The following is a 19,120-nucleotide window of genomic DNA, read 5'->3' on the forward strand; positions in this document are numbered from 1 at the left end:
GAGCACTGCTCGGGTTTGGGCCAACCACCCCCTCCATGACGACTGTAGATTAAACCCCTGCTTCTGGACTAAGTACCGGGGGAGGGGACGTTCCTGCTGCCAGCGTTGTCTCTTTGGAGAGGAAAGAGGTCCCTTCTGAGGAGGAAAAGGATGCCCCATGCCACTGTCTCTGACTCCCTGGAAGGGGAGGAGGGCCCTGCCACCAGCAATCCAAGTTGGTGGGGGCCATGTCGGGGTAGTCTAGGGCCCCGGGTTGCTTTAACCCAGCCCTGGGAGTAATACCAGCGTCAGTGGGAGAGACTATGGCCTGTTATGCCTCCCGAGGCCTGGGCTGGGCAGTGGGATTTTCTAGTACAGATGTAGCCTGAGATCCTTGCAGAACTCTTCTATTTGCACCATCGCTCTTCTCTGACATGCCCCCTCCGGGGAACAGTGCTCCTGGCAGAGGTAGCTACCCTCTCTTGTACTCCCCAGTACCCAGACAAATTGTGTCTCCTTCTAGCATGGTTACACTTTGCCTTCCCACCTCTCTAATTCACCTAAGGCACGGCCAGGCTTTTTTTTTTTAGCTTTGATGCAATTGAACTGTCTTGTATGTTTAAAAAAAAAAAAAAGGTCTGTGAAAAGCACATAATTGAGCCAGTTTTTGCTTTACTAACAGAGGGGAAGGTTCGCCACTGGTAGATGCGGCTTCCAAGGGAAATGATTCACTAACAGCGGAGGAAAAACTGCATGACAGTGGTAGGAGCTGGGGTGGGGCCTCTGGTAATGGAAGCAGCAGAAGACAGAGCCAGAGAGGAGAAGAGATAAGACTTAGTTAGAGCTGGTTGAAATGTTTGGCGCTAAGGGCATGTTTACACTGCAATAAAGGACTTGTGACATGACCGCAGCTAGCTTGGGGGGGGGCTTGAGCTGCGAAGCTATAAAATGCAGTACAGGAGGGGTAGGCAACCTATGGCAGGCATGGCATTTTCAGTGGCACTCACACTGCCCGGGTCCTGGCCACCGGTCCGGGGGGCTCTGCATTTTAATTTAATTTTAAATGAAGCTTCTTAAACATTTAAAAAAACCTTATTTACTTTACATACAACAATAGTTTAGTTATACATTATAGACATATAGAAAGAGACCTTCTAAAAACATGACTGGCACGCAAACCTTAAATTAGAGTGAATAAATGAAGACTCGGCACAGCATTTCTGAAAGAACAGTACTCATGGCACCTTAGAGACTAACAAATTTATTTAAGCATAAGCTTTCGCAGGCTACAGCCCACTTCATCAGGTGCATAGAATGGAACAGATTGTGTATATATATATATCCTTACTTACAGAGAAAGTGAAAAGGTGAGAATTACCCAACCAACTCTTTGTGGATACAGACTAACACAGCTGCTACTCTGAAACCTGTCACTTCTGAAAGGTAGCCAGCCCCTGAAGTAGAGATGTTTGGACTCAGGCCGGATCCCAGGCTATGACACCACATAAAGGGGGGAGTCTCAGAGCCCAGGCTCCAGCCCAATCCTGAATGTCAACACTGCAATTTTATAGCCCTGTGAGCCTGAATCAGCTAATCCAGGCACTGAGACATGGTGCTCTGGGTTTTTGTCACAGTGTAACCAGACCCTAAGAGTTTATCTATGGACAAATCATGTTTGGTTTTTTTTTTAATGAACATTTTAATAAAATATCATTGACATCATGGTAATGTTTTGTTTGACTGGAAAAATTCACAATATTTTCTACTGAAATTTTTCAGCATTTCTTTTTATATCAAAAATGTTCTCATGATGATGACAAATGTTTTTTGTACACAGAATACCAGGACTTTGGTAAAAACAAAAACAAAATAGGTTCATTTTCAACCCTTTGAAATGAAAACAGCTAAGAAATTACATTTTTTTCCACAAAACTATTTTTGCCTTATTGTTACCAGCTCTAGTCCTAGTGCACTGCAGTGGCTGAGTGTGTAATTAGATGTTTTCCCTTAGTGGCTGGTATACAAAGAAAATGGCCCATTACACACAGCTAAAGATACTTACTTAGCTCAGATATTAGGGGTTTGCAGTTATGGTGCTGAAGGCGATGGGTTCTAGCCTTACTTATGACTTTGGGTCCGTGTGTATTTAACCATTTATTGAGTAGCTTTGCAGAGATTTACCCATTCCATGACTGACTAATGAGCTCATATTTCTACTTTCTGTTACATAAGTGGCTGCACTGCTCATTGGGTGAGCAGAAAAACAGAACATGAAAGACAAAGAAAACATTGTGCTATAAAAAGAATTCATCTCAGCACGTCTCCAGATAAATGATCGATATGACAGGCCTATAATTGCTGCATAAGAGCGAAGTGTAATTACTATAACTGCCTCCCTGATTGGCTACACAGGCCTAAATTTCATCTCTGACACCTTGTAGGAGTACTTGTGCCCTTTGCCGGTCCTCCAGTTCACCCCGTCAGCATAGCTTTCATGGGCTCCTCTCAAGTATAATCCATTCAGGTTGGACCAATGACATTCTCGGTACCACCAAGCTCCTTTAAAGGATGTTGCACAGTTACCTGAATACTGGTCATTGTTACGGTCTTGGGTTGTAAATGGCATGTGGTTGTGGATGGTTAATGAATCCCCTGTGGAAACAATTGTGTGTACAGTATTTACTACAAGCTTTCACACTTCAGGTTCCACAGCCCAGCCTGGCAGTTCTGCAGTGGGGTTGCTAAATTTCTCCTTTCATCAGGCAAAAAAAATCTCCCTGAAGTCCAGGAGAGAGACTGCAGTTCTACTTCCTAAAAGAAAGATTTTCCACCAGACCGTATTCTGATCTCAGTGTCATCACTATAAATGCAGAGTAATTCATTGCAGTCAATGCGCTCAATGTGCTCCTAACACTAACAGCTTACCAGGGAATGGGTTGAGGATTCAGGACCAAAGAATCATAGAGTCACAGAGATGTAGGGCTGGAAGGGACCTCACGAAATCATCAAGCCCAGCCCCTTATGCTGAGGGAGGACCAAGTAAACCTACACCAACCCTGACAGGTGTTTGGCCAATCTGTTTTTAAAAACCGCCATTGGTGGGGATTACACGCACTCCCTTGGAAACCTATTCCAGAGATTAACTATCCTCATAGTTAGAAAGCTTTTCCTATTATCTAACCTAAGTCTCCCTTGTTGCAGATTAAGCCCATGACTTCTTATCCCACCACTAGTGGACATGGAGAACAACTGATCATCGTCCTCTTTGTATGAGCCCTGGAAACTGTTATCAGGTCCCCTCTCGGTCTTCTTTTCTCAAGACTAAACATGCTCAGCTTTTTTAACCGTTCCTCATAAATCAGGTTTTCTAAACCTTTTATCATTTTTGTTCTCCTCTGGACTCTCTCCAGTTTGTCCACATATTTCCTAAAGTGCAGTATGCAGAAGTGGACACAGTACTCTAACTGAGGCATCACTAGTGCTGAGTTGAGTCAAGCAATAACCCCCGTTCTCTTACATGCAATACGTGTAAACAGATCCCATAATAACTTGCAACAGAATCACATTGTTGACTCATATTATTTGCAATCCCCTCTAACCCTCAGATCCTTTTCAGCAGTACTACCACCTAGCCCAGGAGTTCTCAAACTGGGGGTCGTGATCCCTCAGTGGATCGTGATGTCATAACGTGGGGGGTTGCGAGCTGTCAGCCTCCATCCACAAACCCCGCTTTGCCTCCAGCATTTATAATAGTATTAAATATTAAAAATGTATTTTTAATTTATGAGGAGCGCCGCACTCAGAGGCTCGCTGTGTGAAAGGGGTCATCAAAACGAAGATTTGAGAACAACGGCTTTTTCCTTTCTAAATGAAGCCCATGGCAATTGTCTTTATTGAACTTCAACTTGTTGAATTCAGGCCAATTTGCCAAAGTCATTTTGAATTCTAATTTTGTCCTCCAAAGCACTTGCAACCTCTCCCAGCTTGGTGTCATCAGCAAATTTTAAAAGAATACTCTCCAACTCCATTATCCCAGTCATTAATGAAAACATTGAATAATATCAGACACAGGACTGACCCTTGCGAGACCCTACTAGATCAGGGGTTGGCAACCTTTCAGAAGTGGTGTGCCGAGTCATTTTGTGACTTAGCCTTTCTGATTTTGTCCCAACAGATGACGCTGTTCTTTTGTGCTCCTCCTTGGCATTTTGTCCATGTTTCCACTGTTTGTAGGATCCCTTTTTGATTTTCAGGTCATTAAGGAGCTCCTGATGGAATCCTAATTGCCTCTTCCTATTCTTCCAATCTTTCCTTCACTTTGGGATAGTTTGCAGTTGTGCCTTTAATATTGTCTCTTTAGGAAACTGCCAGCTCTCCTGAACTGCTTTTCCTCTTAGATTGTCTTCCTGTAGGAACTAACCTACCAGTTCTCTGAGTTTGTTAAAGTCTGCTTTTTTAAATCCATTGCCTTTCTTCTGATGCTTTCATTCCTTCCTCTCTTCAGAATAATAAAGCCTATCATTTCATGATCACTTTCACCCAAATTGCCTTCCAACTTCAGATTCGCTACCAATTCCTCCCAGTTGGTCAGAATTAAGTCTAAAATGGCTGGTGCCCCTGGTTACTTCCTCTGCCTTCTGAAACTAAAAAGTTGTCCCCAATATATTCCAAGAATTTACTGGAAATTTTGTGTTTTGCAGTATTACTTTTCCAACAGAAGTGTGGGTAGTTATAGTCCCCCATTACCACCAGGTCTGGGTTTTGCCTATTTTTGCTATTTGTTCTAGAAATACCTCATCTTCCTAATGACAGGTTTCAGAGTAGCAGCTGTGTTAGTCTGTATCCACAAAAAGAACAGGAGTATTTGTGGCACCTTAGAGACTAACAAATTTATTTGAGTGAAAGCTTATGCTCAAATAAATTTGTTAGTCTCTAAGGTGCCACAAGTACTCCTGTTCCTTTTGTTCATCTTCCTACTCTTCTTGGTTTAGTGGACTATAGTAGACACCCTATTATGAGGTCACTTCTACTTTTTACCACTTTTATCTTTATCCAGAGACTGTCAAAGGGCCTGCCCATATACCCTTGTTCTGGAACTCGGAACAAGTGTATATATTCTTGGTGTATAATACAACACCTCCTCCTGCCTGTCTCTCCTGAACAAGCTACACCCCTCTATATCAATATTGCTGTAACAATTCTTATCCAACCAAGTCTCTGTGATGCCAGTTAAGGAATAAGAACATAAGAGCGGCCATACTGGGTCAGACCAAAAGTCCATCTAGCCCAGTATTCCATCTTCTGACAGAGGCCAATGCTAGATGCTCCAGAGGGAATGAGCAGAACAGGGGATCATCAAGTGATCCATCCTATGTGTTCTGGCAAACAGAGGCTAGGGACACCATCCCTGCCCCTTTTGGCTAATAGCCATGGATGGACCTAACCTCCATGAAGCTATCTAGTTCTCTTTTGAACCCTGTTATAATCTTGGTCTTCAGAATATCTCCTGGCAACGTGTTCCATAAGTGGACTGCATGTTGTGTGAAGAGATACTTTCTTTTGTTTGTTTTAAATCTGCTGCCTATTAATTTCATTGGGTGACCCCTAGTTCTTGTGTTACGAGAAGGAATAAATAACATTTCCCTATTTATTTTCTCCACACCAGTCACAATTTTATAGGCCTCTATCATATCTCCCTTTAGCCATCTCTTTTCCAAGCAGAGAAGTCCCAGTCTTTTAAATCTCTCCTCATATGAAAGCTGTTCCATGCCCCTAGTCATTTTTGTTGCCCTTTTCTGTACCTTTTCCAATTCCAATATCTATATTTTTGAGATGGGGTGACCACATCTGCATGCAGTATTCAGCATGTGGATATACCATGGATTTATATAGAGGCAATATAATATTTTCTGTCTTATTATCTATCCCTTACTTAATGATTCCCAACATTCTGTTTGCTTTTTTGACTGCCACTGCATATTGAGTAGAGGTTTTCAGAGAACTATTCACAATGACTCCAAGATCTCTTTCTTGAGTGGCAACAATTAATTTAGACCCCATCATTGTATATGTATAGCTGGGATTATGTTTTCCAGTGTGCATTACTTTGCATTTATCAACATTGAATTTCATCTGCCATTTTGTTGCCCAATCACCCAGTTTTGTGATCTGCCTTTGTAACTCTTTGCACTCTGCTTCAGAGTTAGCTATCTTGAGTAGTTTTGTAACATCTGCAAATTTTCCCACCTTGTTCACCCCTTTTTCTAAATCATCTATGAATATGCTGAACAGTACTGGTCCAGGTACAGATATCTGGGGGACACCACTATTTATCTCTCTCCATTTTGAAAACTGAGGATTTATTCCTACTCTTTGTTTCCTATTGTCATAGGTTTGTTCCCCACTTTGAACTTTAGCGTACACAAGATGGGGACCTGCATGGACTCCTCTAAACTAAAATCCTAGTTTAGATCTGGTACGCTGCCACCAGCCAGGTTTTTAGTGTCTGGCACACTCCCTGTTCCCCCAAACTTTCCCTGGGGAACACAGATCCAAACTCCTTGAATCTTAACACAAAGGGAAATAATCCATTTCCCCCACCTTCTTCCCCCTCCCTTAGTCCTTGGGAAAGGTACCTTGAATCAAACAAAGAGGGATTCCCTATCCCCCTTCCCTTCCCCTGAAAATCCAAACAAGGGAAGAAATCAATCAAGTTCTAAAAAAAAGGATTTTATTAAAAGAAAGAAAGAAAGTACTCTATCTCTGTAACACCAGGATGGAAAAATTTACAGGGTCTAACTTATAAACCTGGAGAGGCTTTCCCCCCCTCCTTTCTCAGAATAATCAAAGTAACAGCAAACAGAAATAAAGATATTTCTCCAGCCAACACACAATTGCAAATGCAGAAATTAATTATAAGACTAATGCGCCTTTCTAATACTCACTATACTGGATAGTAGGAAATACTTCAGGAAAACTTGGAGAACTTGAAGATATGTCTGGCCTCTCTTAGATCCAAAGAGAGAACGGCAACCCAAACAAAGAACACAGACAAAGACTTCCCTCCACAGAGATTTGAAATTATCTTGTCCCTTGATTGGTCCTCTGGTCAGGTATTCATCAGGTTACTGAGCTTGTTAACCCTTTACAGGTAAAAGAGACCTTAACCCTTAACTAGCTGTTTATGACACCTATCTTTTAATCACTTATTTATCCAGGAAAGGACCTTCCCTCTTATCCCATGACAGTTTACTTTGCTTAAGAGTTCTGCTTTCAGTCTTCCCTAGGCAGGATATCCATATTATACTACATAGCTGGTGTCACTAGAACATGTGTTCCTGCTCAGATAGTTCAACAGCAGAATAATTGATGTTTTCCAAAAGAGATCACTTCCCCAGATGACATCACCTTTTGCTTCTGCCATAGAATATTCTGCATCTCATTTGCTGTCCATTTTTTCCATCTGCCACAAAGGGTAAAGAACAAGCTCAGAACCTACCTGCAGTGCCATTAACAAAGGCTCCAAGGATCAGCTTGTATTTCTCAGTCTCCCCTGCAATTTTGAATGAGCCGAAGGTAGCAAATTGATACTTGTTGTCAAAATCTCTGAGATCAACACGAAGCTCATTGGTTCCTTTAGAAAACAATTTGAAAGCAAAATTCAGCAATTTAGCGGGGAGGGATAGCTCAGTGGTTTGAGCATTGGCCTGCTAAACCCAGGGTTGAGAGTTAAATCCTTAAGGGGGCCATTTAGGGATTTAGGGATTGGTCCTGCTTTGAGCAGGGGGTTGGACTAGATGATCTCTTGAGGTCCCTTCCAACCCTAATAATCTATGATTCTATGAATTTCCATCCAGTCTGTAGCATTCCTCATTGCTGTACTGTGGGCGAACCACCCGAGGACAAAATGCTGCTCCATGAATCATGACTGGAGCCAGCCCAGCTACCACAGCATTATTGGTTTCAAAAGCTTTGTGTGGCAGGGCTGTAAGGAACAGGAAGGGGTGTCTGGAGCTGAAGTGTTACCTCTACCAATAGTACAACTCTATACCCTGTAACCATGGTTAAAGTGTGGGAACAAAGCTTGGTGGAAAAGGTTGCAGTTAGGAAAAGAATGCATCAGTGATGTCTTTACCAAGGGATGTTAGCAGGTGAATATTGTCATTCCCCAGCCAGAATTCTGACAGCCGACTGCCAAAACCTCTCTTGTACGAACTCCAGTCACGGTAAAAATCCACAGAACCATCCACCCGTCTCTGGAACACCTGCAGGGAAACAGGAGGTTCTTAGCTGGGAAATCCCACATTGATTTCCATCCTACTAGAGCAGGAGACCAGAAACTCTGAGACTGTAAATCATTGGATGAAATTTAACGGGGTCAGATCTATTTCAGCCTCAGATGACTATCGCTGATGGATGCTTGTCCCACAGGATCATATTGAATCTTGGCAGCAACAGCACTAGATTAAAGGCTCACATGGTCTGAAATCTACAGCACTGGGCTGGCAATCAGGAGGCCTGTGTTCTATACCCAGTTCTGCCACTTGGGCAAGTGACATCACCTCTGCTTTCTGTACAGCCCTTTATCTGCCTTGTCTATGAAGACAGTGAGCTGTAAGGGACAGGGGCTGTCTCTCAGTGTGTGTGTTCAGCACCCAGCAAAATGGGACCCTGAACTTCATCAGATTCTCTAGGCACGACTGGGATATAAATAAGCAGAATAATAAATTGGAAGGTTTAAATGTGAGGTACATACAGGGTTCAAACTCCTCAGCTCCCTAGAACGCTCTTTCCACTCATACTCAGGGGCTGCCTGAGCGATAGAGCAGCTGAGGCACCAGGCCTGTGACAAGTGGAAGGAAGAAGGAATTCTGGTTCCAGAGTCTGGGCAGCTATTGAGGAGGCTCTGAGAGCTGGGTAGAGAATAGCCAGGAGAAGGGAAACCTGGTTAACTGTGTCAGACCAGTGACAAATGTCCCCTCAGATGGGGACTTTTTGACTCTAAAGCTCCGGGTTCCCTCCATGGAACAACCAAGATGTCTGGAGACTTTGACAAGAATTAGGAGGATTAGAAGGGCTCAGTGGTTTTGTTCAGATAACCATGTTGAGCCAACAGCTTCAGAGTTTCCATCTTCATTCTTTTCTCCTAGCTGCAACCCACTGGTTAAGGGCCACCTCCCATTCTTGGGACAGAAAGCTGTTTGTTGTTCAAGAAAAAATATCCAATGAGCTTCTTTATGCTCGGTTCTTACAATCCATCCTCCACCATCTGTGTCCATGTCACACAGCACGGTTATGGCGTTACAGTCATGGGGGTAGATGGTGTACCAGCCGCTCAGGATGTTCCCTCTGGCTAGCAGTTCCTTGCAGTTCTTTGCTCCTGGTTGAAAGAGGAATTGAAATGTATAAATTGGTTGTATAACTCTCCTTGGATTCATGGGCTGCTTTATGTTGTACTGAGGGCCAGATTGATTGCAGAATCAGGTAAATGGAAAACAGTCTTTGAACCACCATCTCCTCTCCTTTCGACTGTAGTGTTTGGGAAATGGGTAGTATCCCTTTAAATAGTTTGTGAGCCCTCTAGTGGTGCTCTCTGTGTTCCATCTTTAGAAACCTACCAGAGTAGCAGCGTAGGTACCTAGCTAGGCTTTTCATGCTCTCTGTGGTTAGCAAACACAATTATTTAGACTTCACTGCACTAGTCTGGTTCATATTAAGTTTGTTTGAAAGAGGAAAAGAGGTAACAACTGCCCAAGCCCTGTGTTCTGTGTGAGAACAGCTCAACCTGCACAGACGATTGTCTCAAAGTGTCTTGAAAACTTCTGAAAACTGAAATGTGCACAAAGATTTGTACTGGTGGAAGTGCCTGTGCAGCCATTTTGAAATCTCTGGTGAGTCAGAAGGGCTTCCAGTCATCATGTGACTTGGGTGAGCAATCACTGCAAGGGAATATCAAACACTTATAGGAATACTCACATCAAACAGATTGGAAGTGAACCCATTGGCTGAAATGTGTTTCCACAAAAGATTCACTGGCTACTTGCATAAATCATTCATTTTAAAATACCCAACCATCTGGTGGGTAAAAAAGGAAAAGGACAGAGTTGTCACATTAGTCATTTTAAAATATTTGTTTATCATTCCTGAGGGTTTGGCTGTCATGGCTGCGTTCCCTGGAAGGAATGAGATGATAGTTCAGTGGATATAAGAAATGCTCACCTTTCTGACACTGTATATTGTCCAGCTCTTCCTCTCCTGGACAGGAAAAGAAACAATGGAAGTGAAATCTGAACCAGAAAACTTTGTATAGTCTTTTAAACTGTACCAACAGTGATAGCTGGAATAGCAATGTACTAGAAAAGGCACTAGACAGGTTTGTACTTGTGCAAGACCAAGTGTTAACGGAATCACACCCATCTCTGATCTGCACTTCCTGTCTGGAATAAAAAGATGGCATTCATAACTAGCCAACACTGTTTTGTAACCCTCTCATGAGGTTCCTACTTGCATGAGTAAGAATTGGTCCTTGTAGCAGGGTGGACCCTGCTCCGGGGTTTTAAGGGGTTAAAAGTGGCCTGACAGAGCTGAGCTGATTGGGGAAGTGGCTGCAGCTGGGGGCCACGCCCCAAACTGAGGAGCAGGGCCTTATAAAAGGCAGGGAAGCTAGGAGCCCAGACAGTCTCTCTTCTGCCTTCAGAGAGAGATGGGCCTAGCTGCTGGGAAAGAGAGACCAGGTACCTGAGTGCAGCAGGGCTGGGGAAGGCTGAGGAGCCGGGGAGCTCCAGCCTAGAAAGCCCCAGGCTGCGGCCTAGGAGTGGGCCGATAGGTACTGTGGGTTGCAGAGGGCGGCCCAGGGGTAGGACAAAGCAGCAGGTCCAAACCCTCCTTGCCAGGGATGAGTTGGCTGAGACTGCAGTCTGCCCAGAGTGGGGGGCTAGACAATGACTGGCAGTAGCCATACACTGAGGCAAGGTAGGGATAGAGGGTGAGGGTTACCTAAGGAGGGGAGACCCAGAGAGACGGGGGTTATTGCCAGGGGGCAGCACCCCAGAGAAAGGGGCACCGGGTCCAGGGAGGGACACGGGGGCCAGACGAACAGGTGGATCACTGGCCTGCAGAGGGCGCTCCGGCGCTGGATGGAGCTAATTCCATGAGTCACCAGCAGGAGGCGCCGCAGGGGTGAGTCCCGCCCTGTTACAGTCCTTAATAAACTAAATTAATTGCTGGTCAGTAAGTAGAAGCAATGCCCACAAAGTCAGGGGTGTTACACCTGCTTACACTAGCTGTGAATTTGAGTCAATATGTTATAAAAATCCCAAGTTAAATTAAGTAAACAGAAAAGGGGGCACCCCTTTAAACGAGCATTTAATCAGGATCCATTTCTTGTAATCCATACTCCCCACCCCCAGTATGTGAGGAGTATAAGGAGGGTAAGAGAAAGCAGCCTTCTCCAGGATATACATCTGGATCTACAGCTTTCACTTACATGCCAAATATTATCTCTAATACCAAAGGTCATCTGCTTGGAGTTATTGCAGATGTTGCAACTAGGGTGACCAGATGTCCTGATTTTATAGGGACAGTCCCAATTTTGGGGTCTTTTTCTTATATAGGCTCCTATTACCCCCATCCCAATTTTTCACATTTGCTGTCTGGTCACCCTAGTTGCAACACTGTATTGACTACCTGTTTTGTAGACAGAGCTATTTCTCTCTTCAGACATTCCAACACTTACAGGAATATTGGTGAGCTCGATACTGTGGGCATGGTAACTATTCAAGAGGGAAGATTCTTAAGCCACTCAAGTTCCAGCTCAGCAGAAATGAAACTGAAGTGATGTGCTCAATATGAAGGAAAGTGCAGAGGGTCTCACCAACTGTTCCAAGGGTTCCCGATGCTCCTTTATCTCCTAAAGGAAGAACTCAGAATAAAATCCTTGTTTTCCATAGAGATCATCTCCATAGTTTGAGCTCTCATTTCAACACCCACTTGGGGGTTAATTGTGCAGGGGGCTAGTTCAAGGTCTAGTTCGGCGGGTAGCAATTGATTTCTCGGAGTTCGATATATCGCATCTCATCTAGTCGCGATATATCAAACCCCGAACGTGCTCCTGTCGACTCCGGAACTCCACCAACGCGAATGGTGGTACGGAGTCGACATGGGGAGCCGCGGACGTCGATCCCGCACCGTGAGGACGGTAAGTAATTCGATCTAAGGTACTTCGACTTCAGCTACGCTATTCACGTAGCTGAAGTTGCGTACCTTAGATCGACCCCCCCCCCAGTGTAGACCTGCCCTTACACTCCAGACAATCTGTTAAAGTAGCCCACTAGTGGGACTTAAGTGATACATTTATCTTCTCTTGTCCTCTTCACGGGCTGAATTTCACCCTTAGGATATGTCAACACTGCAGCTGGGTGTATGCTTCCCAGCTCCTATGTAATGAGCGAGGATGTGTTAGCCTAGCACGGTGGTTCTCAAACTATGGGTTGGGACCCCAAAGTGGGTCGCAACCCTGTTTTTTAATGGGGTCACTGGGGCTGGGGACTGGGGCAAAAGCCTGAGCCCCACTACCCGGGGCTGAAGCTGAAGCCCAAGGGCTTCAGCCCTGGGTGGAGGAGCCAGGGCCGCCCAGAGGGGGGGCAAAGGGGGCAATTTGCCCCGGGCCCCGGGCTCTGCAGGGGCCCCCAAGAGAAGAGCGGAGGCTCCCGCCTCCGCCCCTCTCCTGGAGCCTCAGCGCATCAAGCGCCGAGTCTCCGGCCGAGCCCCTGAGCCCCGCCCCGATCCGAGTGATGAGGGGGCGGGGCTGGGAGCTCCAACGGGGCCTGAGCCCCGCCCCACTCAGAGCGGCGTGGGGAGGGGGCGGGGCAGCTGCCTCCGCTCGGCGTGGAGCTCACAGCCCCGCCCCCTCACCACGCGGCTCTGAGCGGGACGGAGCTCAGGCCCCGCCGGAGACGCGCTCGGTAAGAAGCCGGGGCCGGGGGGAAGCGGGACCAGCCACCGCCGCCGAAGTGCAGCCCGGTCTTCGGCGGCGGGGGGCCCCTTCTGTTCCGGGACCCGCCGCCGAAGTGCCCCGAAGACCCGCGGCGGGGACCCCCCCCGCCACCGAATTACCGCCGAAGACCGGGCTGCGCTTCGGCGGCGGGTCCCGCTTCGGCGGTAATTCGACGGCGGGGGGCCCCCGCCGTGGGTCTTCGGGGCACTTTGGCAGCGGGTCCCGGAACGGAAGGGCCCCCCGCCGCCGAAGACCCCGGGGCCCCCGGAATCCTCTGGGCGGCCCTGGGAGGAGCTCAGGTTACAGGCCTCCCACCCCGGGCGGTGGGGATCAGGCTTTGGTCCTCCTGCGCGGGGCTCTGGCTGGCTCAGGTTTCGATCACCCCTCCTGGGATTGTGTAGTAATTTTTGTTGTCAGAAGGTGGTCGCCGTGCAATGAAGTTTAAGAACCGCTGGCCTAGTGTGGTTTGATTCCTGGAGTAATTTCCTGTGACTGCCAAGGACCTTGTGATATGTCAGACATTATAATTAGAGCTGTAGAAATGTTTTCAGCTAATATATTATTCACCAAAAAAATGCAGTTTCTTGTTCGAAACAATTCACAAATTCAGCTCACATTTGGCAAACACGTACAGCCAAAGTAAGAAAACGACAAATCAGTTGGGAAATTTTCCCACTTATTCAAAAAGTTTTGCTTTGACATTATTAAAATGTTCCAACTTTTCATTTTGAAACATTTTGTTTAGTCATTTGGCTATTAAACAAAAACCAAAAGGAGATTTAAAAAACCCACCCAAAACCTGTTGGTTTGGGTCAAATGACACTTCTTGTTCAACCTGAACCAATTTTTTTCTTCAGCTTTTTCTTTCTGTGAGCAGCCAGAAGGGAAAATTGTACAGTGGGATGGGAGGAAATGTGGCTCCTGGTTCTTTTGTCACCACGAACAGCACCATAAAGTCCTCTGCAGTAAGAAGAATCATCTGAGGTCTCTCACCTTTCACTCCAGGGGCGCCAGCAGGACCTCTTTCTCCTGATTAAATAAAAAATAAGATAGTAAAGACTGATCAGAGATACCGAGATCTTGACAGTGGATCAGAACTGAAGTTCTGTTGCAATAATAAACCCTTTATTATCAAATATAGAGTGAAGGGAAGCTATGGTGGTTTTTTGAGCCCAGATATTAGAGGAATTGGTGTTTTATAACTAGCTCTAATTGAAATTTGATTAAAAACAAATTTCCTGTTCTTAGGTCACCTATAGAAAAAAACAGTTCTCTGCCCTTTGTTACTTTATCTTTTGGGCCAGTTTGTCCCGCCTTTCCAGGGATCCCCGGAGGTCCTCGTTCCCCTGCAAACACAGAAAACTGACTGAATAGTTTCCAAGGTAGCGTAAATACTGAATATATAATCCCCACCCACCACCCCAACCTGGAATTACAATAACCCATCTGTGTCAAAATTCACATAATGTATCTGCATCTGGCTCGCTCAGTCCCTGATCTCACATCAGGATCCCCGAGCATGGACTCTTGCATGGAGGCCCATTGAAGTCGATGGGACATGCACATCTTGCTGCCAGGTGAAAACCAAAGCTCAGGGCCGTCCTTATCCATACGCAAAGTACGCAGCTGCACAGGGCACCAGGAAACTTGGGGCATCACATTTCCTGGTGCCCTGAGCCACTGCATACTGCTCCAGCCCCTGCCCTGCCTCTTCCAACCCCTGCTGTTCCCCACCCCCACTCCACCCCTTCCCCAAAGCCCCCACCTTGCTCCTCCCGCACCCCGCCTCTTCCCGCCCCTAAGGACTGCAGCAGGGCCAGGCCTGCACTCACCGGTGGTGGGAAGTGCAGGGACCCCAGCCCCAGCTGTGCTGCCGGTGAGTGCTGGGGGCGTGGTTCCCCCTTATCCCCCAAGCCAGCCCTCCCCCCACGGAGGCCTGGGTCCAGCCCCCCAACGCCCGTGGATGCCTGCCCCCCCCATGGAGGGGGCTACATAGGACCCCAGAATAGCTAGGGATGGCCCTGCCAAAGCTGGTAAACAACCATTTTCTACAAGCAGGGCTGGTGCAACCATTTAGGAGACCTAGGCGGTTGCCTAGGGCGCTGGCATTTGGGGGGGCGCCATTTTCTTCGGCAGAGTCCACAGCAGCCGGATCTTTGGCCGCCCCAGTCGCCGCTGGCATTTAGGCGGAGGGAGCTGGGCAGGGGAGCAGGGGGAGGACCGTCTGCAGCAAGTAAGGCAGCGGGGCGGCACGCAGGGGAACTCCCCGCCCAGCTCACCCCTGCCCCGCCTCCTCCCCGAGCACGCCAAGGCCGCTTCACTTCTCCCGCCTCCCAGGCTTGCGGCGCCTAAGCTGATTGGCGCTGCAAGCCTGGGAGGCAGGAGAAGTGAAGCGGCCACGGCGTGCTCGGGGTGCTCGTGTGCGGAGCAGGGGTGAGCTGGGGTGGGGGGGTGCCTCAGGGCAGAGGGTGGGGAGCTGCCGCAAGGGGGGGTACCTCGGGGGGGGGAGCAGCCATCGGGGGGGCGCCTCAGGGAGGAGGGGAGAAGCTGCCGTGGGGGGTGGTGCCTCAGGCCGGGGGGCGCGAGGTGGGAGGGCGCAAGATGGAAGTTTCGCCTAGGGCACGAAACATCCTTGCACCGGCCCTGTCTACATGCTACCTGTGAGGCATGGCTAGAAAGGGTTAAACATCCTCCAAAATAAATAAAGACATGTAGGGAGCAAATGTTTGTGTTTTTGTCTATTTACATATGTATGAGTAGGGTCGACAGTGTAATCAACAGTCCCTGTCCATGCTGTATTCTGATAATTCAGAGGTCAAAACAACATCCTATCAGTTCAATGAATTGTAAATATGGGATAGCTCTGAATATGAGACTTGGACATTGGACTATGACCTATGAACTGAATTCTAAAGGAACTCTTTGCAGCTACAAAGCTCACCATCTCTGCTGTGAATCTGAACCTCAATGAATTGAACCCATGTCTGTATGTACATTGATTTTTTAACCATACTCTCTCTCTTTTGTTTTTTAATACATTTTAGTTTAGTTTATAAGAATTGGCTGTAGTGTGTAAGATCTGAAACATTCATTAACCTGGGAGGTGATGTGTCCGATCCTTTGGAATTGATCATACCTTCTCTTTTCTATGATGAAATAAGCTTTACAGAAATTGTCACCGTATTTGACGTGGGTACCTGGATGGAGGCCTGAGGCTGGATCACTTTAAGGGAACTGTGTTGTTTGGACTTCTGAGTAACCAGTGAGGTAATAAAGAAGCTGGTTTGGTGAATCTAGGTATTGGAATATCCACCAGCTTTTTAGGGCTTGGCTGTGCCACTCTTTGCAAAAAGCAAGAAAGAGTCCTGTGGCACCTGATAGACTAACGCCACGGGACTCTGGTGCTTTTTACAGATCCAGACTAACACAGCGACCCCTCTGATACCTGACACCATTCTTTGCAGTTCACCCTAATTGAGTGACCACAGCTGGCTCCCACCAGGACCCCGGTCATGCTACCATTAAAAATTCCATGGCTCAAAATAATCATCATCATTTCTTCTTCTCTAGCCCCTCTCATCCGAAGTTCCCAGAGTGCTTTACACAGATCAATGAAAAGTGCCTCAGATAACCCCGGGAAGGTAAAGGACATTATACAGAGGGGGAAATTGAGGCTCAGGGAGAGGAAGTGACTTGCCCAGGATCACACAGTGAGACAGTGACAGAGATGGGGAATGAACTAGAGGACTTGATTGCCAATCTGAGGCGCCAAAGAGAATGGACAATATTTCAAGCCTTGGTTATTCTGAAGTTCCAATCCATCACCAAAGGATACGGAGGATTCTATGAGTTGGGCAGCGTTTCCCCATATCAGAGTTTGTGGGGGAATCTCCAAAGTCTGAGCCTATTACATAAGTAACTCCCATTTACATCAGCACCATCCATGCCTGATTCGCTTTCAGTGCCTGGGAATGTACCTCTCATTCCTGCAGCTCCTGGGTCTCCTTTGGCTCCTGCGGCACCAGGGAACCCAGGACAGCCTTGGAGAACGGCGAGTTTATCAGAACCGCTGAGTCCCACTATCCTCACCTCTGGGGAAAGAAATGAATCCATAAATAATATGTGTTAGTTTCTCATCATCTGAAACATTCTGCAGAAAACCAAGCAAATGAGAGCCTAGATAGTTCCTTAGTTTTCTTTTCTCTATTAGTGATAAATGCAACATTTTCTTCAGTTTTATGAATTTGAGAGACAATGCCCTAAAATTAAAGGGTTTGGGGTGATCATTACTCTTTGTTTCTGTTTTAGGTTTTAGTGAAAAGTTAAAAGAAAAAGACATTACATTTAAGTGATTTTTTAAAAAAACATGTGAGTTAATTTTGATGTACATACTGCCCTGCTGTGTTTGCAACCCAACCATTGCAGAATTATGCCAGTTCATGAGAACCTCTTAATTAAATTAACTAAAGAGAAACAAACTGTCTGAATGGTGAAGCACTGGAACAAATTGCCTAGGGAGGTTGTGGAATCTCCATCATTGGGGATTTTTAAGAGCAGGTTGGACAAACACCTCTCAGGGGTGGTCTAGAATACTATGTCCTAACATGAGTGCAGGGGACTGGACTAGATGACCTCTCAAGGTCCCTTCCAGTTCTATGATTCTATGAAAAGTTACATTGACTAGTCGGTTCTCATTGTGCAAACAGAATGAAATACAGAAAAAAAAAAGCTGTCATTTAGTGAAGAAATTGTCCAAAAGCAAATTAATTTAAAAAACAGTGGCTGCTACGAACACAGGTAATGAATTTTTAAAAATTGATTTTTTTTATCGTAACAGTGTCTCCCTGTGTTATGCACATTATTAGATTTTAAATTATTAACAGGGAGATTAGTGGAGAAAAATAGTAACACAGCCATCAACTCCATTGAGCTCCATTAATGTGGAAATTTTAGAGGCCAACAGAATGAGGAAAAAATTAATATTTCCTGTGACATAGGAACCCTGCCTCCTAATTTAGAACATTTGGGGATAAATCATAGGTAGCAAATGATTTTTTAAATGATCATGAATGTAAGGAAATGAAACTTAAAAGCAGTGCTGCTCTGAAATAATACATGAATTTATCCATAAGAGGGTGAATCCTGTATTCATTCCTTTTTCAGCAAAATACCCATTTCCTTCAAAGGGAGTTTGCCTGAATTAGGTCTGTACAAAATTGATTAAATCCTGCATAAGGATCATAGGATTTTTATGGTGAACTAAAATTAACCCTCAAATGCAGCTGGATTTTTAATCCAAAGTACAGCAGTGAAAGTAAATATCATTATACAAAGATCTCTATTGTGGATGTCTGCTATTAGATACACAGTACTAGTATTTTTTAAAATGAGAACCTTACCTTAGTAACCATGAGTTTTAAAAAGGCTAATCTACTATCAGAGGTTTAAAGGTCAGGTTTAGATTTCCCAGAATGTCTTAATAAGTGGACATTTCAGAGCCTGCGGGTTGGTCACTTACTGGGTTAAAAATGCTTTGGTGTCAACATACAATGGTGATAAGAACTTTAGATGGAGAGAGTCCAGCAGCAACATTGGGGTGGGGAGGGGGGTAGAAATTAGGAAATGAGTGTGAGGAAGAGCAGGTCAAAAATGTCAGATTTCAGAAACTTTCAATGAAAAAAAAGATTTTCACAAAATTATTTGCAAATCTGTGTCCTATTTTTGACCACTTCTCATCTGCAGTGGCCATTTCTGCAATACGGATTAATTTTTACAAAGTAATTTTGGTCAAAGAAGCTGTTCTTTTTATTATTTATATTGCACCATGAGCCTGAAAAGCACTTTATAGACCTGTAGGACAACAAAGATCCCTGAAGATCTTACATGTTGAAGGCAGCTGAGTGTAACAGTTCCCAGTTCTCTAGGGTCCAGGTTGTCAAGAACCGTAGTATGAAATGCTGTTGTGAGCAGGATTGTTTTTCACTCACCTGGGCAGGTGTCCTCAGCCTTACAAATTGTTGCTGCTAGCCAGAGTAAAGAGATGAGGGTTTTCTGGGCAGCCCTTCCCATGGCTGGTGCTGGTTTCTCCAATAGCAGCTCCACCCCGTCTTCTTGCCACCCTCTCTTCTGCTTAACATTTAGGGCTCT

The 19,120-nt window shown here is 45.7% G+C and overlaps 1 protein-coding gene across 1 annotated transcript; it reads right to left on the reverse strand.

Moving 5' to 3' along the window:
- Window positions 1-1,224: 1,224 nt before the first annotated feature.
- Window positions 1,225-19,120, reverse strand: LOC123352315 (ficolin-2-like). Its single transcript, XM_044992197.1, has 9 exons — window positions 18,961-19,120; window positions 16,951-17,064; window positions 13,967-14,002; window positions 11,852-11,887; window positions 10,198-10,233; window positions 9,231-9,358; window positions 8,114-8,243; window positions 7,478-7,612; window positions 1,225-2,631 (listed from the first exon to the last, which is right to left on the reverse strand). Exons 1-9 carry the CDS (start codon window positions 19,040-19,042, stop codon window positions 2,384-2,386), a joined length of 945 nt encoding a protein of 314 aa, XP_044848132.1. The 5' UTR covers window positions 19,043-19,120; the 3' UTR covers window positions 1,225-2,383.

This window comes from Mauremys mutica, chromosome 18, assembly GCF_020497125.1.
Source record: "Mauremys mutica isolate MM-2020 ecotype Southern chromosome 18, ASM2049712v1, whole genome shotgun sequence".
NCBI lineage: Eukaryota > Metazoa > Chordata > Testudines > Geoemydidae > Mauremys > Mauremys mutica.

What these genes read in the sequence shown, in the direction of transcription:
- LOC123352315 (XM_044992197.1), bottom strand. Translation starts at nt 19,042, where the DNA reads ATGGGAAGGGCTGCCCAGAAAACCCTCATCTCTTTACTCTGGCTAGCA. An exon ending in CAATATACAGTGTCAGAAAG is followed by an intron (nt 9,359 to 10,197) that starts GTGAGCATTTCT and finishes TCTTTCAACCAG; the next exon opens with GAGCAAAGAACTGCAAGGAA. An exon ending in TCACCTGCTAACATCCCTTG is followed by an intron (nt 7,613 to 8,113) that starts GTAAAGACATCA and finishes TGTTTTCTAAAG; the next exon opens with GAACCAATGAGCTTCGTGTT.